The 15,643-nt window shown below is 35.4% G+C and overlaps 1 protein-coding gene across 1 annotated transcript; it reads right to left on the minus strand.

The window, feature by feature from the left end:
* Positions 1-8,031: 8,031 nt before the first annotated feature.
* LOC109241006 lies at positions 8,032-13,484 on the minus strand. Its single transcript, XM_019407714.1, has 5 exons — positions 13,330-13,484; positions 13,025-13,148; positions 9,560-9,800; positions 8,438-8,563; positions 8,032-8,323 (listed from the first exon to the last, which is right to left on the minus strand). The coding sequence occupies exons 1-5, from the start codon at positions 13,404-13,406 to the stop codon at positions 8,202-8,204; spliced, it is 690 nt and encodes a 229-aa protein (XP_019263259.1). The 5' UTR covers positions 13,407-13,484; the 3' UTR covers positions 8,032-8,201.
* Between the last annotated feature and the right edge of the window lie 2,159 nt (positions 13,485-15,643).

Genomic DNA, 15,643 nt, shown 5'->3' on the forward strand with positions numbered 1-15,643 from the left:
AATTTAAACAAAAAAGGAACTTTTTCAATGGGTATAGTTCAAATTCATTGAAAATATATAGATAAGTCAATATACAAAATTTGAGGAAGATTGGAGGTGATTTGGACTGGTTTTGCATCAAAATTCGTAATTAAATCGAGTTCAAAAAAGTCTTCTGCAACACATGTATCAAACATGTATCACGCATGTATCTCACACACAGGTATACATGGATATACATGTGATACATAATTGATACAACTATGATACATATGTGATACATAAATGATACACAGTGTGATACACATATCATTTTTTTATGTTGAGCTTTTACTTCGAATTTTCAATTCAAACTACCTCAAGACTTCACCAAATCATCCCAAAACTGAGATTCAAGCTCCTTAAGTTGTGTCCAATCTATTCTAATAACACCCACTCAAAACAAAGCAAAAATTTGATACTTTTTTGCTACAAATAGCTAATTGGCTAATTTGGCTAATATTAGTAATATTTTATCTATTGGCCAATTTTTGTAATGAGCTACTTATAAATGGACATAGCTGGTAATTTCCCCTAAGAAAAATGGTCCTGCGGCTATGGATGTCTCCTCTGACAAGACGATCACGGGTCCCCAAGCAGTGTTAGTAATTTCTGCAACCGAAATTGAATCCAAAGGAGATGAAGCCTCCGATCGACGGCGGCGTGTGAACAGTGAGATTCAGGGTTTTTGCTCGACGGCGGATTCGTCGGAAATTAGGATTTGTTCTTGAACAAAGATGACGGAGTTTGGGGCTGAGCAACTTGATTTTCTGTTAATATATTTTAATATTTTTTCAACGTATCACGCTGTATTTTCATATATTACATTGTATTCATTGTCTTTTTTTTCTTTGTAATTCAATGTATCTCGTTGTATTCCATGTATTTCATTGTATTCACTGTCTTTTTTTCTCATTGTATTTCAATGTATCCCGCTGTATTCTATGTATTTCATTGTATTCACTGTCTCGCTATATGCCATGAATGTATTCATATGTTTTTTTAATTAATATAATTTATGTATTCAGATGTATTATATAATTTTTCTGAAGATTGCTATATTTTTGGGGTATTTTTCAGTTGAGAATCTTTTTTATAATTGAAAATACAAAATTTGTATGTTATAATTGAGTTTGTTGAGTTATATTAGGAGTCTATTATGTTAATTGATTCACTTTCCGTATTAAAAACAGTGTAATCCTCTATTTCACGCCGTGAATACAGTCGAATACAATAATCTGTCCAGCTGTAATCCCATATTTCACTCCATGAATACAGTCGAATACACTCGAATACAACAACTGATTAGCTGGACTTCCCTGTTTCACGCCTATTTTTGCTACTGTATTCATGAATCCAATAGCTTAAATACATCAAATACGTCTTATAACCACAAAAAAGATATCTATAATCCGTAATATAGCAAATGGTATCTATAGATGTCTAATTACTACTAAAAGATAGTGCTTTATGAAAATTTCTCTTTAAGTAATGCTTATCCTAACTAACTCTACTTTTAATGTACATCCTTTTTAAAAGCATTGCTTTTTGTTGGTAGTTTGATTGAAATATATATTAAGAGAAGTTAAAAGTAATTAGATGAATGAACAAAAGAAGAATTGGAAGAAAAAAAAATCATGTAACTAAGCTTGACGACATTAGCTATTTTTATTCACCATTGTCTCACTTAAAGCAACTAGAAAATATATATATGAAAAACTAGAATTCTCAAAGCTATATTTTTCTATCTATTTTTCTATTATATAGAAGAGCCGTGCTTGGTCGATCAAGGGTAGAATAGTCATTTAGCTCGATGAAACTTTGCTTCACGTGTTGCTGACTACACTCTGCACATGCCTTTTATTCCAAATACAACATTGGTCTAGAAATATCCATTCCTTCATCTTCCAGTTTCAGAGTGCTCCTTGCTTGCTTCTAAGTTACCGGCAATGGTATCGTCTAAAATTTGCGATAAGGTAAAGGTCGTCAATTCTTCTAATACAATCTATTTTATTAACATTTGTGGCTGTACTAATCCCCTCCTATCAGCCGTTTCAGCTTAAAACCTAGGTGCGTATCTCTTTTTGATTTGTTGGCCGTTTAGTATTCCTTTCAATTTGCTTCTATACGTTTGGAAATTTTATTTTGCGATTGTTTTGTGGTTCAAGTATTATTTTGTTTTTATTTCTACGTTGGGAGCTCTTAGATTTTTCTTTTTTTGAAAATTTTGCTTTTTGCAGGGTCGGATTTTATTGAATTGGGTTTCCCTTAGACTCCTGACAGCTCTTTTATTTTAGGTTCTTGAATTGTTTTGGTAGTCCTTTCCTTTTATGTTACTCTTTTTTATTTATTTTGATTTCCGAAGTACATCGACTGCAATTATTTTAGTGCAAAATTAGTAAACAGATTATTGTTTAATTGATAAAAGGTACTTTGATAACTAGAAATTAGGCGTGTTTGTTTCCATACCTTCCAATAATATGGATTTTTTTTCATCATGATGTAATCAGAATTTCGCCCTTAAGATTCACATTTTTATCCGGCCTTATTGATAAATGATGAAAAATGCATATTTTTTAGTATATTTGCATATTAATTCTTGTGTGTGTCGCGGGAGATTACATGATTTTCAAAGTGAAATATACTCATTATGTGTTTCTTATGTGTAGGAACGAGTTTGGATGATAAATGATCAAAAGATGACAATTCGACACAAAAAGAAGAAATTAAAGGAGTGGGAGCTCGTCTATTCTCGTGCGTGGCACGAAGTCGGACGCGAAAAAGGAGAAAAGTTAAGGCACAAAACAGCGAAGCGAAGCAAAGGCACGGAGCGCTTCGCGAAATGGAAGAATTTCAAAAGCTGGATCCGCGTCAAAGTCCACGTCTAGACGCGAAGGCAACGCGGATCCGCGTCAAAGTCCGCGTCTAGACGCGGCAGACGCGGATTCCAGCTCTCCCATCCGAAGTTGGATTGAAGAATTCCGTCCCTCATCAACCCTAGGTCATATAAATACATCCTAAAACACCACTTTGAAGGGAGACACTGCTTTAGGGTTAGACAACACCCTTGGAAGCAAGAACACGCTAGGAGCAAGGAGGAAAATTCAACTACGAGTTTTTCCCCTTCTTCTTCCTATTTTTTCATTGTTGGTTATGATTTTTAGTATTGTAGTTTTACAGATTATATTTACAGCGACTGCTTATCCTTTTTAGGACTAGAGTTGGGCGTGATCACTTATCATGTCTCCATAAATTAATTTTTGGTTTAGGAACAATAGGATAGAAAGCTTGTCCAATATGTTGATTTTTTGGAATTTCGGAGGATGAACTAGTGACAATTTATTTCTTAACTTTTTGTATATCTTTTTGCAATACCTCCTTATTACTCCATTAGTAAAGTTTCTTATCTTATCCAAAAAAAAAAAAAAAGAGAGAGAGAGAGAAAGAAAGTAGTATTTCCTTGAGTACTTATTGTGGCTATTAGCTTTCTTGTCTCCTGCTTCATTCTCAATGTGTTGTATCAGGTGAACCTTTTAGTCGTGGCTCTAACACTCTGTTTGGATCATTGTTCCCCATTGTTTTATAATGTATTATGTTGTATTGTATCGTACTGTATTGTATCATTTTATGAATACAATGTTTGGATAGATTGTATTGTTTGTTATTGTTAAATAATATTTTGTTGTTTGGTTTGACTGTTTACTAAAATATCCTATATTGTTTAAATATTAAATTTATCAAAATTATGCATAAAAATAATTTTAAAAAATAAAAGAGAAGAAGATAAAACACCTTAAGAAAGCAGAACAAAGGAGCGAGACAGAAGAAGGCAAAACAAAGGAGCATAGCTAATTAGAATTGAGTTAAAAGCAAATTAGGAGAAAAAATAAAACTGAAGGCAGCACAACACCTTTAACGTTGGCGCCAGAAGTTCTGGAGAAAAACAAAGTAGGTTATAGGTTGGAGATTTGGAGTTAAAATAGAAAAAAGGTAAAGGCTAAAATAGAATTATTGAGTAATAAGTTAGGGCATATTCGGAAAGAAAAATAGGAAACAATCCCAACACACCAAATCCGTTGTTTCAAAAAAGGGTACTTTTCATTGTTCCGGAATAATGGATTTAACAATACAATACAACCAATTTTAATGAAACAATCAAAACAAATATTGTTTTGGGATAACAATACAATACGATACAACGGGAAACAACCATCCAAACAAGCTCTAAAGAACCAAAATATAAGATTGGAGTTCGTCCTTAGATTAGACTGCCAAGTAACATTCATTGTTTGGTGCTCCTTAGATTAGACTGCCAATTTATGCTTACACTATTTGTATTCAATATACCTATCCATTGTTTAACACCATTCAAATGAGACAACAATTAATGCTTAAATTGTTTTATAACTTATGCATTGTTTACCGTAAAACTTATAATTTTTCTTTACTTTTCTCCTTCTTTTGATAGTTCTTTGACTTTCACGGTTAATACTTTTAAGGGGATTGGTTATTGTTGTATTATTTTGACTTGGCTTAGGATTTTTTGGTTAATTTTAATGTGCTTTGTTGGAGTTTTGATACATGAAAAACAGTGATTCATGCGACGTAGGTTGGCACTTCATTTTCCGTATTTGAACTTGAGAATAAGAGGCACAAATTAAGAAAAGCCAGGAAAGTGCCTTAATCAACACATGCTCAATTTGGATTAGAACTCTAATCCAATTTTTTAAAATAGAAAGTTTCTGAGTAGATACTATAGATCCTCAGGCTAAGCAGATTAAGCATATTTGGATGCATGCTCTTTTTATCTGGTAAGTAAAAGGACTGGGCTAATCATTTTGCTAGATCCGGGAAAGCTACATTTAACTAGAAAAGGCCTAAGCTTTTAGTCACCTCTATTTTATTCAACATTTGTCATATACGCATGCCAGCTTTGTCATGATAAAAAGTAGGACTAATTTTATTAAGTTGCGTCTCTTTGTTTTTCCAAAACGAAATATTTTTCTCTTTTTTCCTGTTGTTTCATGCTGTAATATATATATTCATAAATGTGTTGATTTCTGTTTTTTAATTTTTCCTTCTAGCACAGGCACAGCCTCAGTATTCTTGAAAATAATTTCGAGGATTAGTTGGATGTAAGGATGGTGTTAACAACTTGGCATGCTAGAATGTGAAGGCTGAAGACATAGTTTTGTTTTCTAGGAGGTCTTAACAAAGTAAACTGATCCATGGAAGAGCATTCTTAAAGTGGATTGAAGAGCATTTTGAAGGTGAGTATTAAGAGAATGTATAATGAACTCGATACAAAAGAAGAATGCTTAAGTGAGAATCCAAGCTTCGTGGGCTATACCTTGATCACTAGAATAACAAATAATTTGTTAGAAGAAAGAACTAACTTGAGAACCCAAATATTTAGAATTTGAAGGATTTACAGCATAAAGGTGGTTGTACGTATTTGTAGCTAGAAATATTGCGGCCACAGAGATGGCAAGGAGGGCCAAAAGGAAAACAAACAAGCTTAATCATTCCTGAGCTTCTTGGTGAAAATGGGCAATAAACTAGCTTATTTGTAGCTAGAACAGTGATGCGGAGGAGTCAGAGTGGTCAATTTGTGTGTGTGCAGGCACTTTATTTTGCAGAAGTAATGTGGGGCTTGAATGCTTGATCCAAGAGCTCTACGTTACAGCATTATATAAGTATTTGATAATTTACTATACTTGATACTTTCTGTAAAAGTGGACCAAAGTAATTCCTTTAATTTATGAAATACTCAGCATGCAAATAAGCCGAGTTTGTTCCTTTTGATCTATTACATGAGTGTTTTGTCCTTTTCAGTTTTGTGATATTAATAGGTTACATAATTTATTTTAGACAAGTATAGGTAAAGATTGCAATGAGCAAGAACTTAAGATGTAGTCCAGTAAATTCTGCCGTTGATTTTGTCAGATGCTTATAACACTTCCAACAAATGTTTGTAGTTACTGACATGTTGTTCAATCTCGGAGAAAGTGCCTCTCTTAGCAATGGCTATGTTGAAGTTTCGAAAGCTTTAAACATACTTTTGAGAGAAAATAACGAAACCTATAACAAAAATAGAAAATTAAGTGTTCACATGAGAATTATGTTTTAAAAAATCTTTCTCAAGCTGTTTTTTTCCATAACTAAAGTAAGAATGAAAATAGACCTTTAAAAAAAAAATTCCTTCCAATTTAGGTGGATTTTATAGTGTTTCCACACATTCCCTCCAGTGTGACTCGAACCTAGGACTTAACGGTCGTTGGTGGAAGTGCTTTACCAACTGAGTAAGCACCTTGTTCAAATTGTTGGGCCCGTGCTAGCACGGGCTATTTATATCTAGTAGTAGTATAAAGAAAAACGTAATACAACAACAACAATAACAGCAACACAGTAAAATCTCACTAGTGGGGTCTGGGGAGGGTAGTGTGTACGCAGAGCTTACCCCTACCCCGAAGGAGTAGAGATGCTGTTTCCGAAAGACCATCGGCTCAAGAAAACAAAAAGACAAAAGGAGAATATTAGTATCACCACAGAAATCGTAGGAAAAATAGGAGCAACATAAACTCCGGAAGAAAGATGCAATGCAAAAGCGATAGCTAGTAAATAGGTCATGCACTGGAAAGCGAAATAGTAAGACACAACATTGCCACTAACTATCTTAGACAAAACCTTACCAGACTAATCTCACAAAGGTACGAAGTAAGGCAAGACTCAATTACCTACTAACCTACAACCCTAATACTCGACTTTCACATCTTCCTATGAAGAATAACGTAATGTGAAGTAATAAATTTTCATTTGGAATAAATCACTACTATTTCGCTTTTGCATTTACCACTAAGTTATGAAAATGTACTTTCTATTTCTTCCCATGTAAACAAAGAAAAACTGCATAAAACAAGGACAAATTGAAGGAATCAGTTGATTTAAGTTGGTGGATCTATACTGTCATTAAAGTGTCTTTATGCTTCCCAATACTCAAACTACTCCTACTTATATTATGCTATGTAGGGGTGTGCATTCGATTTATCGATTTGAATTTGACCCTTATTGATAATTACTTATCGATTATCGATTTGTATATATGCTTATCGTTATCGTTTCAATAAGGTTTTGATATTTTCGATTTCGATTAATCGATTTTTGGGGCTTATTGATTCGGTTATCGATTACACCAATAAGAAAATTTGCGGGATTCCACGGAAAGTATATCGCTATAAACACGCCTAACTAATATGGACAAAAAGAAGCTAAAATAAGACGAACACCGTTTATAACATAAAAATTGTGTCAACAAGCACATGGAACGAGGTGAAATCTGCTGATGCTTGAAATTGTAACAAAGGCACGGAGGGAGAGAGGGAGAAACGTACTATTGAAGTCGCCGGAGTACGCCGGAGTTCACTTTCTCTGCTGGTTTTGCAGTTCGCGGGAGAGAGGGAGAAAGGTAAAAGCGGCGCTGAAGAATGGGTAGAGGAAATAATAGGGTTAGGGACTTAAGGTAAAGGAAAAGGTATTATAGAATAAGGGTATATTTGTCTTTTTAGTATATTTTATCGATTTATCGATAAACCGATAACCGAAGAGGACAAAATCGAAATCGAAATCGATAACTCGATAGAAAATTTCAAAATCGATAAACCGATAACAAATAATCGATTCGATTTATCGATAAACCGATTCGAATGCACACCCCTAATGCTATGTTTTATTAAGGAAAAACATACATTGCCCCCTAAACTTGTCGGAAAAAGACATTTACATCCCTTAACTTTACAAGCAACCTATCACCCCTATTCTTTTAGTAGAACTAATATCCACTTGTTTTTACATATCTACAAAGAAAAAAAAGGGCAAACCACTATATAAGACAATCCACGTTCACACAGGGTCCAGGAAAGGATCGCACCCTAATGTGATGTAGAAAGCTACCCTAATACTAAAGACATCTTTTTACGAAATAAAGTACATTCACAAAAGCATACACTGCTCTACTTCAAGCATGTAATTTGAAGTTCACATCCTTAACAACATTGGCAAAAGAATGTGATAAGAGATTATTTTTGTTTTGCATCATTACATCAAACAATATGCCATTTTTGGTGTCAACTGCCAATGTATTATACAGATAATCATTCTTCTCTAAGCAATTATAGTAATATAAATCAGTGCCATTCCAATCCCCCTAAAGTTGTAGAACCCATTCCTTCCCATACTTCATTACACCCCACTTCTTCATTATCAACACCTTCCATGTTGCAATCCCACCAGCCACCTCCATTTGCATCTGAAAACAGGAAAAAAGATATTTCCCTTTTTATGATGAGAACTTGCACTTGAAAATGCAATAATATGTTCTAGCGGAAGAAACAAAACATTATTCAGATTTAAGTGGACTTACAGTGATTGAAGAGGGTATTAGGTTTCTCAATGTTATCGATCACTCTCACTTTTCGTCTAGGCTTTTCTGCTGAACCTTCTCCAAGAACTGCCAAAACTTTTCGAGCAGATTGGTTTCCGCTGCTACCTAGTAAACCATTTAAACTGTCAGGGCTAAACCACAAGAACTCGTCGATGACTTCCAGAGAATGCGAGATAACCGTCTGCATTATATACCACATTCTATATACTCCATGAAATCCAAGAACATGCAAAAATATTACTACAGAAAAACTCAAAAGCAAATGAAATTGGATAAACAAGATAATTGTTCCAGTAAGCATAGGAACTAAAGTATATGGTATTTATTTCTCAAGAAAGCCAATACACCACGCGCTAGTAACCAGATGAAAGTTTTGTGTCAATTCCAGCCAGCAACCTGGCTTGAAGGAGTTAAAACTAGGTGGTCGATTTTGAATACCTCCATCCCCAATCCTTATCCACTCAGTGAGTAACAACACTAAAAGGGTCCTCAAATTTTTAGAATCTAGTGAATTTCCATCTGTTTTCGGGAAGTGCTGGACTAATGCTGTTTTAAGGGGCTTAAGAAATGGACAACGATCTTATTCAAGGTATCAATTATCATCTTTCAAGAAAATGCCAGAAGAAAAACAATAGGCATTTTTCTCCATGTAGCCGAGATTAAGCTCAAACTCTCAATTTCAAGCAACGGTGTCAACAGAACTCAAGAGGAATAATCCGTTAGGCCCTTCTAAGCTCAATACTTCTCCAAGTACAACAGTGTATTGGAAATCTTATTCAATACTAAGTATCGAATAAGTAACAGCATCTTTATACATAGAGAAGCAATATCAACTAACAGACGATTGCGTTGTGATTCCGAACCTGAAGCTTTATAGCATGGGAAGCAAGGTTAAGTGACACAAGAAGCCAGCTGATACTGATTAGTTCTTGCTTTACCGCGCATGTATGTTAGTTACAGAAATAAAGATTAGATACTCAGCAATGAAGCTAACCAAATAAAAATATATATCTCATGAAAGCCTAATTCATCCAGAAAATATGATTAGCACAACAAACTTGTGAACAGCTGAACTGATTCATTTCTGAAAGAATGACTAACCTTCAATAAGACCTCTTTTTCTTGATGTTCTGACATCATCTGTGCTACAAACTGAAACCTCACCACAATCATTAGGAGCAGAAACATCTTGGTTCACTTTCATGGTGTTCTTGTATTGTTCAAAAATAGCATCAAGAGCACACGGAATTCCTGTTTCTCCATCTTTCCTGCGGTTGATTTGTCCATTAATGGACTTACTTGTGACTTTACTACTTGCTGGCACCGAGATTTTCTTATTTCCCTGCAAAAGTTTAGTTCCCGTTTACACTTATATCTAATAAGATAAGTTATTCTACAAGTAGAAAAATTACACACCCTGATATAGAAAACCAATAATTATTTCTACAGGCTGCTATGGGAAATAGTTGCACGTTCCAAATACTAATGCAAAGAATAGAACTCTCCTTATTGTAGGTAAGAACACAGATAATGTAAATGACAGAGATAAAACCAAACAAAGGTTAAAGAGATCATTTTCAATATTTTCCATTAGTCGAAGCGAGTAGCATTCATCGTTGATTAAGAGGAGACAAGTCCGCAGTATTAGCAGGGTCAGGTGCAGGACGTGAATCAGCTGGGCCTGATGCTGGGGGCGGACGACGATGATAAGTCAGGAGTGGTGGAGCTGTAGAAGGTTGAACTCGACTAGGTGGTGGCACTGGAGCTAGAGTTGGTGGAACTGGACTAGGTGGTGGCACTGGAGCTAGAGTTGGTGGAACTGGACTAGGTGGTGGCACTGGACTCGGTGGTGATACTGGAGCTATAGGTGGTGGCGCTGGAACTGGAACTGTAGGCGGTGGAGCTATGGAGGAAGATGAATGGGAGATAGGGACTGAATCCCCAAAAGAAGGAACAGGTAGCACCTCAGAAATATCTAAGTGATTAACTGGACCTGTGAAGTATGGTTGGGTTTCAAAGAAGGTAACATCAACAGACATAAGAAATCGATGAAGGTCAGGAGAATAACATCGATATCCCTTTTGCGTTCTCGAGTAACCCAGAAATATGCACTTAAGAGCACGGGGAGCTAACTTATCTTTTCCTGGAGTAAGGTCATGAACAAAACACGTACTCCCAAAGACACGGGGTGGAAGAGAGAACAAAGGTAAGTGGGGAAACAGGACAGAGAATGGAACTTGATTTTGGATAGCTGTAGATGGCATACAATTAATAAGATAACAAGATGTAAGAACTGCATCCCCCCAAAAACGCAGCGGAACATGAGATTGTATGAGTAGGGTACGAGCAATTTCAATAAGATGTCTATTTTTTCTTTCAGCTGCCCCATTTTGTTGGGATGTGTACGGACAAGATGTTTGATGAATAATCCCATGGGAGTTCATAAATTGCTGAAACGGGGAAGACAAATACTCTAGGGCATTATCACTACGAAATGTACGGATAGAAACCCCAAATTGATTTTGAATTTCAGCATGGAAGGTCTGGAAAATAGAAAACAACTCTGATCGGTTTTTCATCAAAAATATCCAAGTGCACCTGGAATAATCATCAATGAAACTGACAAAGTAGCGGAATCCTAAGGTAGAGCTAACCCGACTAGGACCCCAAACATCTGAATGGACTAAAGTAAAAGGTGACTCTGCTCGATTGTCAAGACGTCGGGGGAAATGGGAGCGGGTATGCTTACCGAGCTGACACGACTCACACTCTAGAGTGGACAAGTGAGATAAGCCAGGTACCATTTTCTGAAGTTTTGACAAACTGGGATGTCCAAACCGTTTATGTAATAAATCTGGTGAATCAGTAACGAGAGAAGTTATTGGAGGAAGACAACATGCGAGTCCATGTGATTTTGCAAGGATAAGGTAATAAAGTCATCTGATTCACGTGCGGTACCAATGATCCGCCCTGTACTGCGTTCCTATATAAAAACAAGGTCATCAAGAAATAGAACAACAGATTTAAGTGATTTGGCTAAGCGACTAACGGCTATGAGATTAAAAGGACTACCAAGAACATAAAGAACTGAGTCTAAAAGTAAGGAAGGAAGTGGACTTGCTTGACCTATTGCAGTTGTCATGGCTTGAGACCCATTGGCCATTGTGACTGTTGGAAGAGATTCAGAATATGAGATACTAGTGAAAAGAGATTTGTTACCGGAAATATGATCAGATGCACCTGAGTCAATGACCCAAGACTCAGAAGGTGAAGATTGGGAGACACCGGTCATGCTACTATTTGTTGGAACAACGGAGGTTAGTCCTGAAGATGTGTGTTTACGTGCTTTGTACTGAAGGAACTCAATATAATCCGGTAAAGAAACCATCTGAGTTGGATTCATTGCATTTAATCCAACCGATTGTGCGTTAAAGGCTTCATGTACGAATTCCATTATAATATCGTGCCGAAAAAAGCAGAAAATTACTGGGATCACTGTTCACGCCGGAAAAATCACTGTAGCTCGCCGGAAAAAAACTCAAAGTGGTCGGAATTTGATTTGAACTAGATGGGTAAGCTCGGAATTGTGAGTAGAGAAATCTGTCCTGAAGAAGTTTCGCGAAAAAGTGGCCGGAAAAGGGGCCACGCGCCGGCGCGTGGGATCGGAGCTTCGCCGGAAAATTTCTTCCGGCGGCGCGTGGCTGCGCGTGGGGGGTCTTCTGACGGAGATATTTTAATGGATTGGTCGCCGGAGGCCGATCTACTTCGTGGTGGTGTTGGTTTTTGCACAATACTGACGAAAAGTGATGTTTGTTACGGACAGCCTCTTTAGTTGCCGGAAAATTGCACGGTAACGAGGTCTTTCTTCCCGGAGGCCGCTGGAATGATGCACAACGACAATTTCTCACTGATGCTCTGATACCATGTGAGAAAGCACGGGAGAAAATATTATTGATTAATTAAGACAATGATACACTGAGCCCTATATATATACATAATACATGTCCTACTCCTAATACATATGGGATTAGGGTTATCTACTACTATTTACACAATGAAACTAACAATCACCTGTTCCAATTATTTTCTCAAGTGTTCAGGTGTTCCAAAAGAGAAATTTAGCACAGACCAACCACCAAATTTAGTCCGTCATCTGAAATCACTGAGTGCACCTCGATGCACCAAGTTCAGAATCAACAACGGTTCTTAGAACAAAGGGAGTGTATAACTGGGGCTGCTACATACATTTTTAACAGATTACTTCAACTTTCGATACACGTAGATATATAGTCTGAGCTTGGAGTTGTAGATGCAGGTGCATCTACTGCTTATATGTTTTGTAGGCCTATGTGTTCTACACTTCAGCTACAATGTGAAATCTTTAAGTAATGGCAAAAACAAGTTTCTGTCTTCAATTGTTTTGAAATTTTCTTGAGTTCCCAAAATTGGCTACTAGTAAAAAAATACCACAAGTAGTTAATAAAAATGCATCTCAAACGCCAAAATTACTTTTTTTTTTCCTAGCATTTCATGAACACAGAAACTAAAGTAATTTAGGTTTCTTACTGGAACTACGCCGGGCAAAACAGGACTTTTGTGCAATTTTTTGCTGAGGAAGTCGGATAAAGAAATGCTTGAACCCTTTTGATTGATAGCTTTGTTTTCCACTTTCTTCTCGCAACCATTAGACCTTAAATAAATCACAAAAAGATAAAACCCCAGATTCAGAAGTACACTCAGAAAGCTAAAAAGAAAGAGATTTAACGAGAAAATAAAATTTTTTCGTAGAACTTAAAATTAATCAGCAAAATGAAAACCCGAAAAGAGCGAAAATAGTGAGAGCATAATTAAAGAGAAAATTCATTTCTTACTCATTTGAAGAACGAAAGAGGAAAGTTGAATCAATTGAACGCTGCCCTAATGGTCGTATTGAAGGTTGATTTTTCATCTTCTTCGCCGATTTGTTTTTTTGGGAGTTTTGGCGCAAAATATTTGAAAATTTCGCCAAAAACGACAATGAACTGTAGGACACCTAATTTATAATTTATGCAAAATAGAAGGAACCAAAAAAGAAAAAAAGAGAATTTAAGTGTTGAAAAATGAAAAAGATTAATTGGGGTGAGAGAGGCTCGAACTCTCGACCTCAGGATTACTCAGAAGCTATGAGACCTACGCGCTAGCCAACTGCGCCACCACCCCACTGTTGTTAAATCATTCAATTATATTATTAATCAGTCTATTTTATACATAATTATGGGGAACTTTTGAACAAAATGCGGAAAAATATTCCTCATTCCGTTTTAATATATGTGAACTTATATGATGGGAAACAAAGTTTAAGATTGAAATAAAGATTGTTGAAACTTGTGATTTTAAATAAGTTATAGCATTTCTGTGGCCATAATTCTTTTAGAAAGTGCTTATTCTATTTTAAATAGACTAAAAAGGAAATAGGTTTACACAAATGGAAACGGATGAAACAATAAGTAGGGATATTTTTGTTCAAATTTTATTTCCGCATTAACAAGTGGTTATTTCTCAATTGCATTTTAAATAATGGATAGTATTAATAAGTCGTCCAAACAATAACTATCCCACCCAATTTTTACTGAAGGCAGAGGGCTAAGATACTCGATCCAATAAAATTGTGGGGGTAAGTGCATCGATAACTACTTTGAGGACCCTTATTTAATGAATAGTCAAAGTTTAAAATTGTTTTAAAGTTTAATCGCTTTCAAATAAATTTCAGAATTACGAGTATAAGCATGTGGAATCTCAAGTTGGGTATACCAAAACTTAACTTTAGACATGTATGTCTCAATTTGGCATACTACTTGTGCAGTTTGAACTTTAGACATTCAGATCCGAAGTTAAGCTTAGTAGTGCCCAACTTCAAACATCGGTGGCTGCTTCTTCTTCTTCTTTTTTTTTTTTTACTACAAACTTCATTAAAAAATTGACAAGTAATATTCACCACACACATATGCTCATATGCAATTACTACACTTCCTTTTTTCATTTATCTTCTTGAGCTTCCAAATTGTAGATAAAGTCACAAAGTCATAGATGAATATAGAAGTACAAAATTACTCTTCACGTACAAGCAGGGGCGGATCTACAATCTAAAAAATGGTTCACGTGAACCCGTGGTTTTCGGGTTAAAGTATAAATATAATGTACATAATTTGACAAAAATAAATATAGATATTTGATGGAACCCGTGATCAAAAGAGATGAAGTGGTTCACTGGTTTTGATCTCCTATTTCCAATAGCCTTAAGGTCAGGGGATCGAATGCTGGTAAAATTTCACTAGCACAAGCAATTGGGACTTTGCTTTTGTTTCTTAGCTATACCCTTGATTATATATAAAAATATTTAAATGGTAAAGGATGGTCCGTCCCTATATCAGCTGTAATTTTCTAAGTAGCATTTTTGGAAATCAAATTTGAGAGATTTCTTATGCAAGAAAAAAACTAGTCATAGTTCTTCTTTCTCATCGTTACCTACTTTATATTTATAAAAATATTAGGAATACCATATTAGACAAGAGAATCTTCCTATGTTATGTTGAACACCCTCTTTCTTGCACTATATGGAATTTTTTTAGTAGGAAACAATTTCGGCAAGGCAAAGAGATGGAGGAAGTTTCTCTCAAGGACGAAACGACACAAAATTGGCCATCTATCTTAAAATTAGTTAAAATTGGTACACATAATAAAGGTAATTTATTGGGAATATTCTTACACAAATATTCCAAATAAGTCCTAACTTACCAAGCTCTAGTCATTAATTATATACTTATCAAAACTAGCCAAGTACATAAAATTTGAAACCCAAATAAATAAGGATGCTTTCTCTCCAAGAATCACACGCAAATATCTCCTTCCATATTATTAAGCGTGATCAACAACATTATATACAAGACGGAAAGAAAATTTCATGGATGAGGTGCAAACAAGATAATGAAATAAAAAAAAAGAAAAAAAAAATATATATATATTTGTAAGATTCTAAAATTTTAAGCAAAAAGGGACCTTTTCAATTGATGTGGTTGAATTCATTGAAGACATATAGATGAGTTAATATACAAAATTTGAGAAAGATTATAGGTGATTTGGACTGATTTAGTATCAAAATTCGTAGTTAAAATCGAGTTCAAAAGATTCTTCTGCGATATATATATA

Source organism: Nicotiana attenuata, unplaced genomic scaffold, assembly GCF_001879085.1.
Source record: "Nicotiana attenuata strain UT unplaced genomic scaffold, NIATTr2, whole genome shotgun sequence".
NCBI lineage: Eukaryota > Viridiplantae > Streptophyta > Magnoliopsida > Solanales > Solanaceae > Nicotiana > Nicotiana attenuata.

Excerpts from the sequence above, each read along its gene's own strand:
- LOC109241006 (XM_019407714.1), bottom strand. The coding sequence starts at position 13,406 with ATGAAAAATCAACCTTCAATACGACCATTAGGGCAGCGTTCAATTGAT. Across the intron at positions 13,149-13,329 it reads CTCTTTCGTTCTTCAAATGA|GTCTAATGGTTGCGAGAAGA; the intron begins GTAAGAAATGAA and ends GATTTATTTAAG. Across the intron at positions 9,801-13,024 it reads TTTTGCCCGGCGTAGTTCCA|GGAAATAAGAAAATCTCGGT; the intron begins GTAAGAAACCTA and ends AAACTTTTGCAG.